Raw genomic sequence first — 13,652 nt, forward strand, 5'->3', positions numbered from 1 at the left:
CAGGGTTCGCTGGTTCGGATCCCGGGCGCGCACCGACGCACTGCTTGGCAAGCTGTGCTGTGGCGGCGTCCCATATAAAGTGGAGGAAGATGGGCACAGATGTTAGCCCAGGGCCATCTTCCTCAGCAAAAAAAGAGGAGGATTGGCAGATGTTAGCACAGGGCTGACCTCCTCACAAAAAAAAAAAAAAGAAAATGTGTTTTTCTTATTTTATTTTGATAGACTGCCATTATTGATTTAATGACTCCCTTTCTTACTAGATTATGAGTTCCCTAAGGACAGGGACCATTTCTATTTGGTTGACCAGGGTAATCTAGAGTCTAAGACATTGCCTGACACACTGCTTTATATATCTGTAGATGGAAAAGCCTATGTGCTTTGTTATACAAAGTGTCAAATGGAAATTCAAAGCTATGTCATTCAAAGAAACTGACAACAATCCAGTTTATAGAGATAGGAATTGTTTAGGGGTTGGGCTTTTTGTTTTGTTTTGTTTTTTTTACTTTTCATCCAGTTGTTTTTTATTTTTTCCTTTTCAACTCTAGTATGTTTTCAAAAATTATGACATCAATCCGCAATCATTCTAATAAACATATAATCCTTAACTTCATCTGAAGACATCAGCATGTTTTATTAAATAAGTGACTGTGTCTTATATTTGAGTAGTCTGTATTTCAGTTATTTAAAGAAAAGAAGGGAGGTTAAGGGTTGATTTGCAACTTTAAGAGACCTAATAGTGACACCTGCTGGAGAAAATGTCAGAATAGGTCTCGAATCCATTAAATCTTTAAAATTTTAGATCAGTTTGTTCTCTTCATCAGGAAGAAATTTGTTATTTTACCATAAGAGTGCTTGTAGTAAGTAAACATAATTACATTTACTGGAGGTTGTTTGATGTTCTACAAAATTAACGAATAAAAAATTTTTTTTCAGGATAAAGTCATTTTGGGAACCGATTACCCGTTTCCACTAGGTGAGCTGGAACCTGGGAAATTGATAGAGTCCATAGAAGAATTTGATGCAGAAACAAAGGTATATGCCTTTTTCTTCATGGTTTTCTTCCTGAGTTTTCCTGCTCTAATTGTTTGGTTTCAGAGCGCTTTGATCCATGAGAACAAAGAACAGGGGAAGCATTACACTTAATATTCCTAGAACTGTTACTCTAGAAATAGCAGAATTATTAAGGGCAAAGGAAAGTAAAAAAGCTGAAAGTCAACCTATTACAACTACATTCGTAAAGCCTAGAAAGAAAACTGTAAAGAAACATATCATAATAATATATTTATGTTTACATCTTAAATGAATAAGAAAAATGTCTAAGTTCTTCCTTTAATATTTCTGTTACAAATCTACCGATCTCAAAAGTTGTAATGATTTTAGTTATTTGAACAATGAGACTAAAGTCTTGATTAACAAGGACTCAAGAAACCAGAACCCTCAATAACTAGATATTTTTCTTTTGGCATTTGATTTTTAGGGTGGGTAAATGTGCCATAATGGCTGCCACTGCTTACTCTACCCCTAGGCTCCTGAACCAAGAGGAGTTTAAAATGAGATGCAGCATCCTCACATTCCCTCTCCTTTGTCATCCTCTTCCCATCCCACCCCCCAAACGCCAATAAAACAAGTTCTTCCTAAAGGCTTCACTACCAACCACTATCAGGTGTCAGAGATGGCCAAAAATGATAACATGGGGATATACAAACTCTTAACAAATCTTACATAAGTCTTTGTCATAATCCTTTTGTATAATTCTTGGCTTTCTTCTAAACTAGAATCCAAAAGTTCCCTTTGACTAATTCTCTGCTTTAATCATTATGGATATAGCTCATCAAATCTTCTCAGTAGGCTTGAAATACATTAACAAATGCCAAGAAGAGTCCATTCTGATGTACACTAGCTGCAAGTTATTGACTGGGAAACCTCAGACTGCTTTACACAGAAAGTGTCCCCTTTGGCACTTAACTGCCTTAAGGCACTAAAAGTCTCAAATTGTTAAATATTTACTATTTAAGGTATGATGCTATACTAAGATTTTTTTTATTTTTTCTTCTTACTGAAAAACTTTCTATAAAGTTAACCAAAATTAAACGGAAACCAGATTACTCCAAGTATCCAAGTATCCATATCCCAAGTATGATTAAGATTTTAATGGAATTATTATTATTATTTTATGCCTTTTATTATTTAATTTTATGTGCTTATTACTTTCAAGTTTTCAAAAAACCTTGCATAAAAATTTTATATTGTCACAAACTCACATGACATTCTGTACAAGGTTACTCATTGTAACATTGTTTGTAACAAAAGACTGAAAACAATCTACAGGGAAATAGTCAAATAAATAATAATATACCCATACAATGGAATCTATACAGCCATAAAATATATTGAAAATCAATTTCCAAGATATATTAAGTTAAAAAAGCAAGGTGCAGGGGCTGGCCCGGTGGTGCAGCGGTTAAGTGCGTGCACTCCAGATCAGCGGCCCGGGTTCGCAGGTTCAGATCCCAGGTGCACACCAACGCACCGCTTGTCAAGCTGTGCTGTTGCGGCGTCCCATATAAAGTAGAGGAAGATGCGCACAGATGTTAGCGCAGGGCCAGTCTTCCTCAGCAAAAAAGAGGAAGATTGGCATCAGATGTTAGTTCAGGGCTGATCTTCCTCACCAAAAAAAAAAATATATATATATATATATATTAAAAAAAATTTTAATAAATAAAAAGAATACTCTTTATTAAAAAAAAAAGCAAGGTGCAAAACAATGCAGGTATTTCCATTTGTGTATAGTATACTACCCATTTGTGAACAAAAAAATCTATATACCTAAATATCAGCATTTGCTTATATATGCATAAAATATCTCTGGAAGAACAGACAAGAAACTGATAACTCTGGGAAGGAAAAGTAGTGGTTGGATGGCAGTAGTGGAAGGAAGCATCCATTTTATACCTTTTGAATTTTGAACCACGTGAAGGTAAATTTCACCAAAAAAAATTAAAATGAAATAAATAAATCCATTTGATGAGCACAACAACACTGAGAAGTAGACAGGCAGATGCATTCCACCGTGTAGATGCAGAGGAGGAAAACAAGGCTTCGGGGCTGAGTGATTTGCCAAAGGTGATATAACTGTTGGATTTACACAGCACATGGGCCCAACTCCAAAGCTCCTGACTCCAGGATCAGGTCTCCACCCAACACACCAAAGTGCATCTCCTTCAAGGGGTACTTGGTACCAACCTATTTTTAAAAATAAAGCACATGATTTCTCAGAGCAGCAAGTCACTTCTGAAATCTTCCTTTAGAGGAGGATGGCCCAAGTATGGATCAGGGATGAACCCTGAATAAGAGGACCCTGCCTCAAATCCACTTTTCAAGGCTGTGCAAGAGCCCTGAAGTGGTCATGATATACAGATATACATTAATGGTATGGATGGTACACAACTCCATACATGTTTCCTTCCATCCTCAGCTACATGCTTGCCCTTTGCAAGCTGGATATATATCATTTAGGGTATCACAAAGTTACCCTCAAATCATAGATGTTCTTTCTGTGGAGTTGATCTAGTCTATAGCTGGGGAGAAGCTTAAAAAAATTTGGCAGTCCTTTCCTCATGTGAAATTTATAAACGTTATCTATTTGTACAGTATTCTGAGACTCTTCATCTATATCACTGTTCGTGCTCTGAAAGAACTTACCTCTTATTCAGGCCCATGTGAAAGGACAACACATATTTCTAGAAGCTGGGGGGTGGCTAGATGACCTCCAGGCACTATTTCCAGCTCTCCTGTCCCACAGACCGAAATTGTACCTTTTCTCTGTATTTGCCTCCAAATAGTCCTTAAAACCCATTGGAGGGTTGTGTCGAGGTTTCCAAAGAAAGGCATTTTCCTAAGAGGGCTCTCCTCCTTATAATTTTCCTCCTTTCCTCTTACAACCAAGTTTCAAACTTAGTTTTCAAACAGTAGGGCAAAACATGGGTCAAGAGATTCATTGTTTAATCTGCTAATATTTTTTCCTCACATTAGGGAATTGATTTTTTAAAAACCTGCTAAAGACACTCAATAAAGAACTTAAAAACAACCATTAAATAAATTAAATTAAATAATACTTTAAAATAAAACCTTTTCTTTTGTTTTTCAGGATAAACTCAAAGCTGGCAATGCTCTAGCATTTTTGGGTCTTGAGAGAAAACAATTTGAATGACTGAATTTACTCCAAAGGCAAACTTTCCAGAAGATATTTTATTTTTGTTTTTAAATATGTATCACACATGCTTTACTAAAATCCTGTTTTGAACTATTTTATCCAGAAATAGAATATCCCCAAATATCCTAAATTATTCATAACAAAAATAACTCACATGTGTTTTTATTCTGAAAAGCAGTACATTATTTAATGTGCAAATCAAAAAAGATTTTCCTAATGCTTTTTAAATTAATGACAGAAATAAAAAGCAAAATGTCATTAATTATTTACAAGAAGAAATCAAAACCAGATTCATCCTAGAGGGCTCAGGTAGGTTTCCACTTTGAGCAAGTATATGTGAATAGGGCCCAATAACCTGTTTTTATTCACTTGTAACAACTTCCATTAGCCCAGAACTGGGCTGGGAATGCTTTAGATTTGACAAAAGAAATGATGTACATATTTCATAACCTCTAGCAGCTCACAGTCCAATTAAGGAAGAAAGACACATGTTCTTGGAATATTACTAAGTAATTCAACATAAGTGTCACAGAAGTTTCAGTAAGAAAAATTCATCCGGACTCAAACTGTTGAGCAGATCTTCACAGAAGTTGGAACTTGGGATGAGTCTAGAAGGATGAATAAGGTTTGTTTAGAGTTGGAGAATGGGAAATAGAAAGGCAAAACTATGGGAACACAGGTTTCAGACTGAATGAAAACATCGATTCTGGAGAAAATTTCTAGTGCATAATTTATTTTTACCAGAAGCTCTTTTTTTTTTTTTTTTTTTTAAATAACTAATTGGATGGAAGAAAGCCACAAGGAAAGTTTTTGAACTCTAGTTAACATTGTAGGTGTTACGTTTGGTTTATCATTTGTGAAATGCTTTCGTGATTTCGTTTGTTCCTCATGGTAGTCCTGAAGAGAGGCAGGGTAGGTGATGCTATATTTACTTGCAGTTCGGTAACAGATCTAGACCTTTTAAGATTTTATTTATTTATTTCCCCCCAAAGCCCCAGTAGATAGTTGTATGTCATAGCCGCATATCCTTCCAGTTGATGTATGTGGGATGTGGCCTCAGCATGGCTGGAGAAGCGGTGCGTCGGTGCGCGCCTGGGATCTGAACCCGGGCCGCCAGCAGCGGAGCGCGCGCACCTAACCGCTAAGCCACGGGGCCGGCCCTACCAGAAGCTCTTTTAATGTAAAATACTGAGCAGAATGTGTAAAGCTAGCTGTGGAAGTTGAACAGGGCAATATCAGGGTATCCTTGTCTTACTCACTTCATTTATGGTCATCCCACCTGGGCTGCTGAAAATGAACTTGGTCCTGGGAGGGGTGATGAACAGCTGTGGTTCATATACTGCTGGCATATATTCTAAAATCAAATATAAGTTTTCAAAATTACTCTCTTGCTTTGGATTCATTCATACTTCTTTTCCCATCCATTAGCCCAGAAAATCATGAGTTGAGTATTGGCATGTAATTTGTGCTGATCTAATTTTAGCTAAACGACACCCATCTCATTATTTTCACTTTATGTAGTTCATTACTCCATCTCTTTCTTGCTCCTCCTGTTTCTTTCTAGGACTTTACCCACCCACCATTCTTCTTCATACTCCAATCTGCCTAAAAAGAAAAACAAAGTTGAGCAAAACAACAACATGAAGCATATGTTATTATTTTTTTCTTCCCCATTATTTGGGGAAAATGTCTGTTCCTTTTCAAATGTTCTATATTTGAGGACTTTTTAACATAGTGTTTACTTAGTGTTTTATTATGAAAGGTAACCTGATCATTTTACTAAATATGCTACATAGATGATAGATAGATGATAGATAGATACATAGATAGATCGTAGATAGACAGATAATGGGCATATTCATATTCACAGAGTGTTTATGTGATGTGCCAGGGCTGAAGGACTGTTCCCGGCACTGGGGATATAGAAGTAAATAAAAAGGATAAAATTCCTTCTGTGATGAAGCCTACAATCTGGAGGGTAAAAAACAGAAATAAAGAAGGGAGGGAGGAAAGAGAAAGAAATAGAGAGGAGGGAAGGAGGAAGGAAATTTTTCTTATACTGATAAATACTATGAAGAAATTAAAACAGAGAAATGTATAGATGGTGATTAGGGGAAGAATGGGGGATAAAACAGTAAATTGTGGGGCCAGAGAAAGCCTCTTTGAAGAGGATTTTGAACTAAGACTTGAATGACAGAAGGTAATAGCCATGAAGAAGAGCCTTGTAGGTAAAGTGCAAAGGCTCTGAGGCAGGAAACAGCTCGTGGCAGAGCTTCTGAGCAAGGGAGAGAGAGGTAGAAGATGAAGATGGAAAGTTGGCCAGACCAGTAGGCCATGGTCAAGAGGTTAGATTTTTATATTAAGTTTCATAGGAAGCCATTGGAGTTTTTAAAATAGATCTGTGATATGCTCTGATTTTTTTTTAGACCACATTAGCAGCCATGTAGAGAATTATTTAAGGGGGTCCAGAATGGTAGTAGGGAGACTAGGCAAGAAATGCTGATGACTTTGGCAAGAGTAGTAGAATGCAGACAGTTGAGATGTAGTTGTGGGTAGAACCAACAGCACTTGATGATAGACTGAATGTGAGGAAGAAGGAGGAAGTGAACGAAAGAAATCAAGATTCACTCTTAAGTATCTGTGTGTGTGTGTGTCTATGTAAATGTGTGCACACTATAGTTTGTTCAATCAATCTCCTATATTTGGACAGTATATATAATTTACAATATTTTGCAATTGCAAATAATACTGCAATAAAATTAGATTCATTTCCCACATCACACATAAGGACAACTCCAACATCGATTGGATCAAAGGTTTAATTATAAGAAAATGAAACTATGCAGGCACTACAAGAAAAGATGAGTGAATTCCTCTTTAATCTGGGTTTTGATAAGGGCTTTCTAACTATGACTTTTCTAAAATCAACAAGGAAACATTGGCCTTAAATGACAAATTACACCAGATGAACTTAACAGATATATACAGAATATTCCTTCCAAAAGCAACAGAATACACATTCTTCTCAAGTGCACATGGAAGATTCTCCAGGATAGATCAAATGTTCAGCCACAAAACAAGTCTTAATAAACCTAAGAAGACTGAAATCATATCAAACATCTTTTCCAAACACAATGGTATGAAACTAGAGAACAATTAAAAGAAGAAAACTAAAAAATTCACAAATATGTGGAGATTAAACAACATGCTACTGAACAGCCAATGGGTCAAAGAAATCAAAAGAGAAATCAAAAAATACTTTGAGACAAATGAAAATTGAAATACAACATACCAAAACTTATGGGATGCAGCAAAAGCAGTTCTAAGAGGGAAGTTCATAGCGATAAATGCCTACATTAAGAAATAAGAAAAATCTCAAATAAACAACCTAACTTTATACCACAAGAAACTAGAAAAAGAAGAACAAGTGAAGCCCAAAGTTAGTAGAATGAAGGAAATAACAAATATTAGAGTGGAAATAAGTGAAATAGAAACTAAAAACACAGTAGGAAAGATCAAAGAAACTAGAAATTTTCTGTGCACATAATCCTGGGGTCATTTAGTCTCTGAGATGTAGTTTATGGTATTAAACCCATCCATACTTTAGACATAGATGCCTCGACTCCTAGTGTTTTTTTTACTGGAGCAGTTAGGTAGATTTATTACCATTTTTCATGGTGAGGAAGACCCTGGGGTAAACAGGCTTGAGAGAGAAGAGAATCAACAGTTCTGCTGTTGGGCTTGTTATATTTCAGATGCTTCTTAGACATTTAAGTAGAAATGTCCAGTAAGCAGTTGGGTATACTAGTCTGGAGAGTTCAGGAGAGAGGCTGGGGTGAGGTCATCAGTGTATAGAAGGTATTTAAAGAAATGAGACTGGATGACAAAGCCTGGAGAAAAAGTGGAGCAGAGAACCAAAGGAACCCAGGACTAATTCCTAGGATTTGCCAATACTTGGAGTCAGATGGAAGAGCCAGCATCAGGCACTGAGTAGTAGCCTGTGACATAGGAAGAAAACTAGAAAGTTGTGTTCAGAAGTCAAGGGAAGACAATGTTTAAGAAGTCCTAACAGCTTTAGGCATTAAAAAAAAAAAATCAAAGCTATAATACTATCATAGTTTACAGAATCATATGTTCCAAATGTAACTCAAACCATTTATACCACAAGTTAGTTCTACTTCCTATAGTCCCACCTTTGATTAATGGCATCACCCAGTCACCTAAAGTCTCTACTTCACCCGTATCAAATCTGTCATAAATCCAATAGATTCTACCACTTTTATACCTTTCATTTCTCATCTCGTCTTTCTTCCCCATGGCTCCCAATTAAATTCAGGTCCTCATCTCTCACCAGGACTATTGAAATAATCTCTTCTTTAGACCTCTGTCTCTGGGCTTAGCCTGATACAATCCATCTTCCGCCCTGTCGCCAGAGAAAAATTTCCAAAGCACATATCTGATCACATTACTCTCTCTCTCTCTCAAAATTCCTCGGGACATAAAGTGGTGGTTTCTAGGCTTTGGAATATTATTGATCAGTACCTCCTCCCTTTAAAAATTGTACTGATACCTCTAGTAGAGCATACTTCTCCATTTGAATTGCAATGGCTATCTTCCAACTAGACTGGGACTTCCCTGAGAGCAGGAACTATGCCTTCATTCACTCATTCACTCATATGCATTCAACAATATTTATTGAGGGCCTATTATGTACCAAGAACCATGCTAGGTGCTTAGATAATGTAAGTAAAAACAAACATGGTTCCTGCCCTCAATTGGGCTTATAATCTAATTATAAAATAATTAGGGAGACAGGTATCAAATAAGCAACAAATCAATATAAAATTGCTACAAGGACAAGAGCTATGAAGAAGCACCGTGTGTAGAGAGCTTATAATAAGGGATTTGGCCTAGTCAGAGTTGGGGAGAGACTTTGCAGAAGTGTTGCTTGAGCTAGGATCTGAAAGAGCAGACAAGAGCTAAAAGGTAAAAAGGAGAGGGAACAGTATTCGACACAGAGAGAACAGCATAAACAAAAGCATTATGGCAGGAAAGAACACAGAAAGAAATAAGACCACTAGCGCTAGAGGTAAGAAAGGAAGATGTTCTCAGAAGAAAGTGGCAAGATCATGTGGGGTCATAGTTCAGTTGAGGAATTTTTGTCTATCAAAAAGCGATGAGGTTTTTAAATAGGGGATGCATAACTAGACTTGAATTTTGAAAAGACCCTTTGTCCCTAAAACAACATTGCTCACACCCAGAATCTCAAAAATCTCTCAAGAAAATCACTTTTTCAGCCTTTTCTCTCCTTTGTTATCTAGTATTAGTACATTCACGCATTGCTTAACAACAGGGATATGTTCTGATAAATTTGTCCTTAGGAAAACTCGTCACTGTACAATTATCATAGAGTGTACTTAAACAAACCTGATGGTATAGTCTACTACACACCTAGGCTATATGATACTAATTTTACGGGACCACTGTCGGACATAGTCTGTCGTTGACCAAAACGTCATTGTGTGGCACAAGACTGCACTTGTTCAAAATATACCCCAGAAAAAAAAAAAAATCCCATCACCATCAGATTCCAAAGGACAACCATTCACAACCATCCAAGCATTTCTCTTCCTTGTACAGTACCCTTCCCCACATTTTTGATCTCTCCTAAAAAGGAAGCCAGCTCTGATTCAACTCAATTTATATTACCCAACCAGAAAACTTAAACCTATGTTCAAGGTAATTACTTAAGATTAACTTAATTAAAATAAATACCCACTTATTTTGTTTAACTTAAAGAGACTATTCTGAGGCTTTTTCCCAATCAAAATTGAACAAAAGTGAATGGAAGTTGCCATTTCTACACAACACTGCTCACAACCTAATAAAAAATTTAAAGTTTATTTTTGAAAAGTCAATACATGAACACGTTAGAAGAGTTCAAAAAGATCAAATTCAACCTATGTCTCCCAGAAGGAACTAATTTTATCTGGTTTCTTTGTGTGTATTCTTGCAAAGATAGTCTATGATTATAAAAGTATTCAAATGTACATATTCCTTTGTTCATTTTACCCAAACAGTAGCATCGTGTTTTTTTTTCCTACTTAATACCTTAGTGGTCATTCCACATATAAGCTGCTGCCTTCTTTTTGTAACAGTCTATTTTAAGTTGATAACTTAAATATGGACACACTCTAAAGCTCTACATTTTACTCCCTCCTCCCTCACCACATTTTATGTTTTGGATGTCACAATTTACTTCTTTTTATCTTGTGTATCCATCAACAAATTATTGTAGTCATAGTTATTTTTACTACTCTTGTCTTCTAATCTTCATACTAGCTTTATAAGTGGTTAACCCACCACCTTTACAACATTAGATTATTCTGATTTTTACTACATATTTACTCTTACCAGTGAGATTTATACTTTTACATGTTTCCCTTTTACTAACTAGTGCCCTTTCATTTCAGCTTAAATAATTTCTTTTAATATTTCTTGTAAGGCTGGTCTAGTGGTGATGAACTCCTTTAGCTTTTATTTGTCTGGAACATTCTTTCTTTCTCCAATTTATGAAGGACAACTTTTTCAGATAGACTATTCTTGGTTGGCAGTTTTTTTCTTTCAGCACTTTGATGCCTTCTTGTTTTTAATAGCTGAATAATATTTCATCACATAGACATACCATAATCATCCAATCCTCAATTCATGGACAGTCATGCTTCCAATCTTTTGCAATTATAAATTGCTACTGAGAATATCCTTATGACCTATGATGTGGACCATCTTTTCACATGCTTATTTGCCAACTGTATGTCTTCTTTGTGAGATGTCTGTTCAAATCTTTTGCCTATTTTTAAATTGTATTCTTTGTTTTCTTCTTATTGAGTTTTAAGAGTTCTCTGCATATTTTGGATACAAGTCTTTTATCAGATATGTGTTTTGCAAAGATTTTCTTCTCGTATTTTCACTCTCTTAACAGTGTCTTTTGCAGAGCAGAGGTCTTTAATTTTTGCTTATGAAGTCCAACTTAATTTTTTCTTTCATAGATCATGCTGTTGCTGTTCTACCTAAAAACCCATTGCCAGACACAAGGTCACCTAGATTTTCTCCTATGTTATCTTCTAGAAGTTCTATAGTTTTGCATTTTACATTTAGGGCTATGATCCATTCACAGTTAATTTTTGTGAAAAGTGTAAGGTCTGTGTCTAGATTGTTTTTTGATTTTTTTTTTGCATATGGGTGTCCAGTTGTTGTAGTACCATTAGTTGAAAAACTATCCTTTCTCAATTCAATTGCCTCTGCGCCTTTGTCAAAGATCAGTTGACTATATTTGTGCGGGTCTATTTCTGAGATCTCTATTCTGTCCCATTGATCTATTGTGTCTCTTCATTTGCCAATATATGCTGTCGTTGCCAACACATACTGTAGCTTTGAGGTTAGGTAGTGTCAGTCTAATTTCTTTGGTACCGTGTTGGCTATCTTGGGTCTTTTGCCTTTCCGTATAAACTTTAGACTCAATTTGTTAATATCTATAAAACAACTTGCTAAAATTTTGATAGGGATTGCATTGAATCTGTAGATCAAATTGGGAAGAACTGAGATCGAACCATATTGTTTTCTGATCCATGAACCCAAAATATCCTTCCATTTATATCTTCTTTGATTTCCTTAAACAGTTTCGTAGTTTTCTACATATAGATCCCGTATATATTTTAGATTCATACCTAAGTATTACTTTTTGTAAACGGTATTGTGTTAATTTCAATTGTACATTACTGATATATAGGAAAACAATTGACTCGTATATTAATCTTATGTCTTACAATCCTGCTATAATCACGTATTAGTTTTGGTTTTTTAATACTTGGAGATTTTCTACATAAACAATTCTCATCTGTGAACAAAGTTAGTTTTATTTCTTCCATCCCTGTTTACTTTTTGTTTCCTTTTCTTACTGCATTAGCAAGGAATTCCAGTACAATATTGAAAAGAATGGCGAGAAGGGACATCCTTGCCTTAGCAGGAAGGCTTCTAGTTTCTCACCATTAAGTATGATGCTAGCTGTAGGGTTTTTATAAATGTTCTTTATCAAGTAGAGGAAGTTCCTCTGTATTACTAATTTGCTTCAAGTTTTTATTATGACAGTGTTGGAGGTAGACACTTTATAAACGTTGCTTTAAATCAATCTATCCTGGAACTTCCAAGCAGCATAAGATGTGAGGCAAGCAAGGTAGGTAAGAAACGAAGTTTAGACAATTGTTCATAACTGCCTACTGCAACAAAATCAATAGCTCAGTACTGTAGTGTAATGGGGACAGGCAGAGCCCCTAAACGATGACAAAAGCCTGGAGCTTTAATCAGGAACTCACTTAAAAGTAGTATCTGTTGCGTTTTTTTTTTAAAAAAAGTATGTCTGCCTACACTCTGTAGTCTTTGGCAAATAGTTAAAATTTAAAACTTAGTCGGCTCAGACCCAGAGACTGACTCCCAGAGTGGAGCTCTGCGGTATTTTCTTGCAGGGACGGGAGAAGGGGTTAATCAACAAGTGTGTGCGCAGTTACTGTATTAAATACTAAAGATAAATTTTTTACTCAGTTCCTCTTTACTATCTGCTTCTCCTTAACCTTCTCTTTTAAATCATAGCCTGGTTTAAAAACACACTACCGATAAGGACTAGAAATTCAGTTCTAGCTACTAATTGGGTAAGTAACCTTAACCTCTGGCAAGTAACCTTAACAAATAAACCCACGGTCTGCGCAGTTGTGGGATTCAAACATGATAACGTAGGAAAAAAGCACTTAAGTGCGGCACAAACATGGAACGTTCCTATGCACTCTTTCCCAGGAAGGTCCTTCCCAGAGCTGCCCGTTGCGCGGAGGCTGTTCGTCAAGAACACGGGAGCCGAAAACCACGACACTGCGCGGCGGACCAAGAGCAGGGTAAAATGGAAGCTGTGGTGTGAGACAAAACAGGAAGGATTTTCTCTTTTTAAAGGGCCGCCAGACTCCCAGCCCAAGAACTCGCCCGGATTTCAGAGCCCACGCCCAACCCACGGCGCAGCCGCGTGCCCCGCTCTCGCGGGACCCGATCCCAGGCCAGCCTCTTCCCTCCTCTCCTCCCCGCCCCTTCGCCCCGCCAATCCTAGGTCCGGCATGCACCGCGCCGACCTTTTCCTTCCGAGACGACCCCCACCTTCGGCGCCTCCAAATGACAAACTGCGCGGGGCATTGTGGTCCCGTGCGCGAGAGCGAGGCAGGGGTCCGGAAAAAGAAAGCAAAAGACTAGGGCGAGCCGGGAGGGCGTTCCCCCGCGCATGCGCACGGGCGGCGGCGGGGGTGAAAAGGGGCGGTGCGTCGTCTACGGCGAGCGGAGTGGGGCGGGGTCGTGCGGCCTTGGCGGGGAGTCCGCGAGCCGGGAGGGGAGGGGGGAGGGTGAG

General features: G+C 37.3%; 1 protein-coding gene across 2 annotated transcripts in view; it reads left to right on the top strand.

The window, feature by feature from the left end:
* ACMSD (aminocarboxymuconate semialdehyde decarboxylase) overlaps window positions 1–4,210 on the top strand; it is a 64,509-nt gene extending 60,299 nt beyond the window's left edge. For both annotated transcript variants that reach the window (XM_004423879.2, XM_014782461.2), the window contains 2 exons: window positions 934–1,032; window positions 4,148–4,210. In XM_004423879.2, the coding sequence (XP_004423936.1) occupies window positions 934–1,032; window positions 4,148–4,210 (162 nt within the window). The remainder of the gene's footprint in view (window positions 1–933; window positions 1,033–4,147) is intronic.
* Window positions 4,211–13,652: the final 9,442 nt, after the last annotated feature.

Source organism: Ceratotherium simum, chromosome 9 (assembly GCF_057802395.1).
Source record: "Ceratotherium simum simum isolate JZ-2026a chromosome 9, ASM5780239v1, whole genome shotgun sequence".
NCBI classification, from domain to species: Eukaryota; Metazoa; Chordata; class Mammalia; order Perissodactyla; family Rhinocerotidae; genus Ceratotherium; species Ceratotherium simum.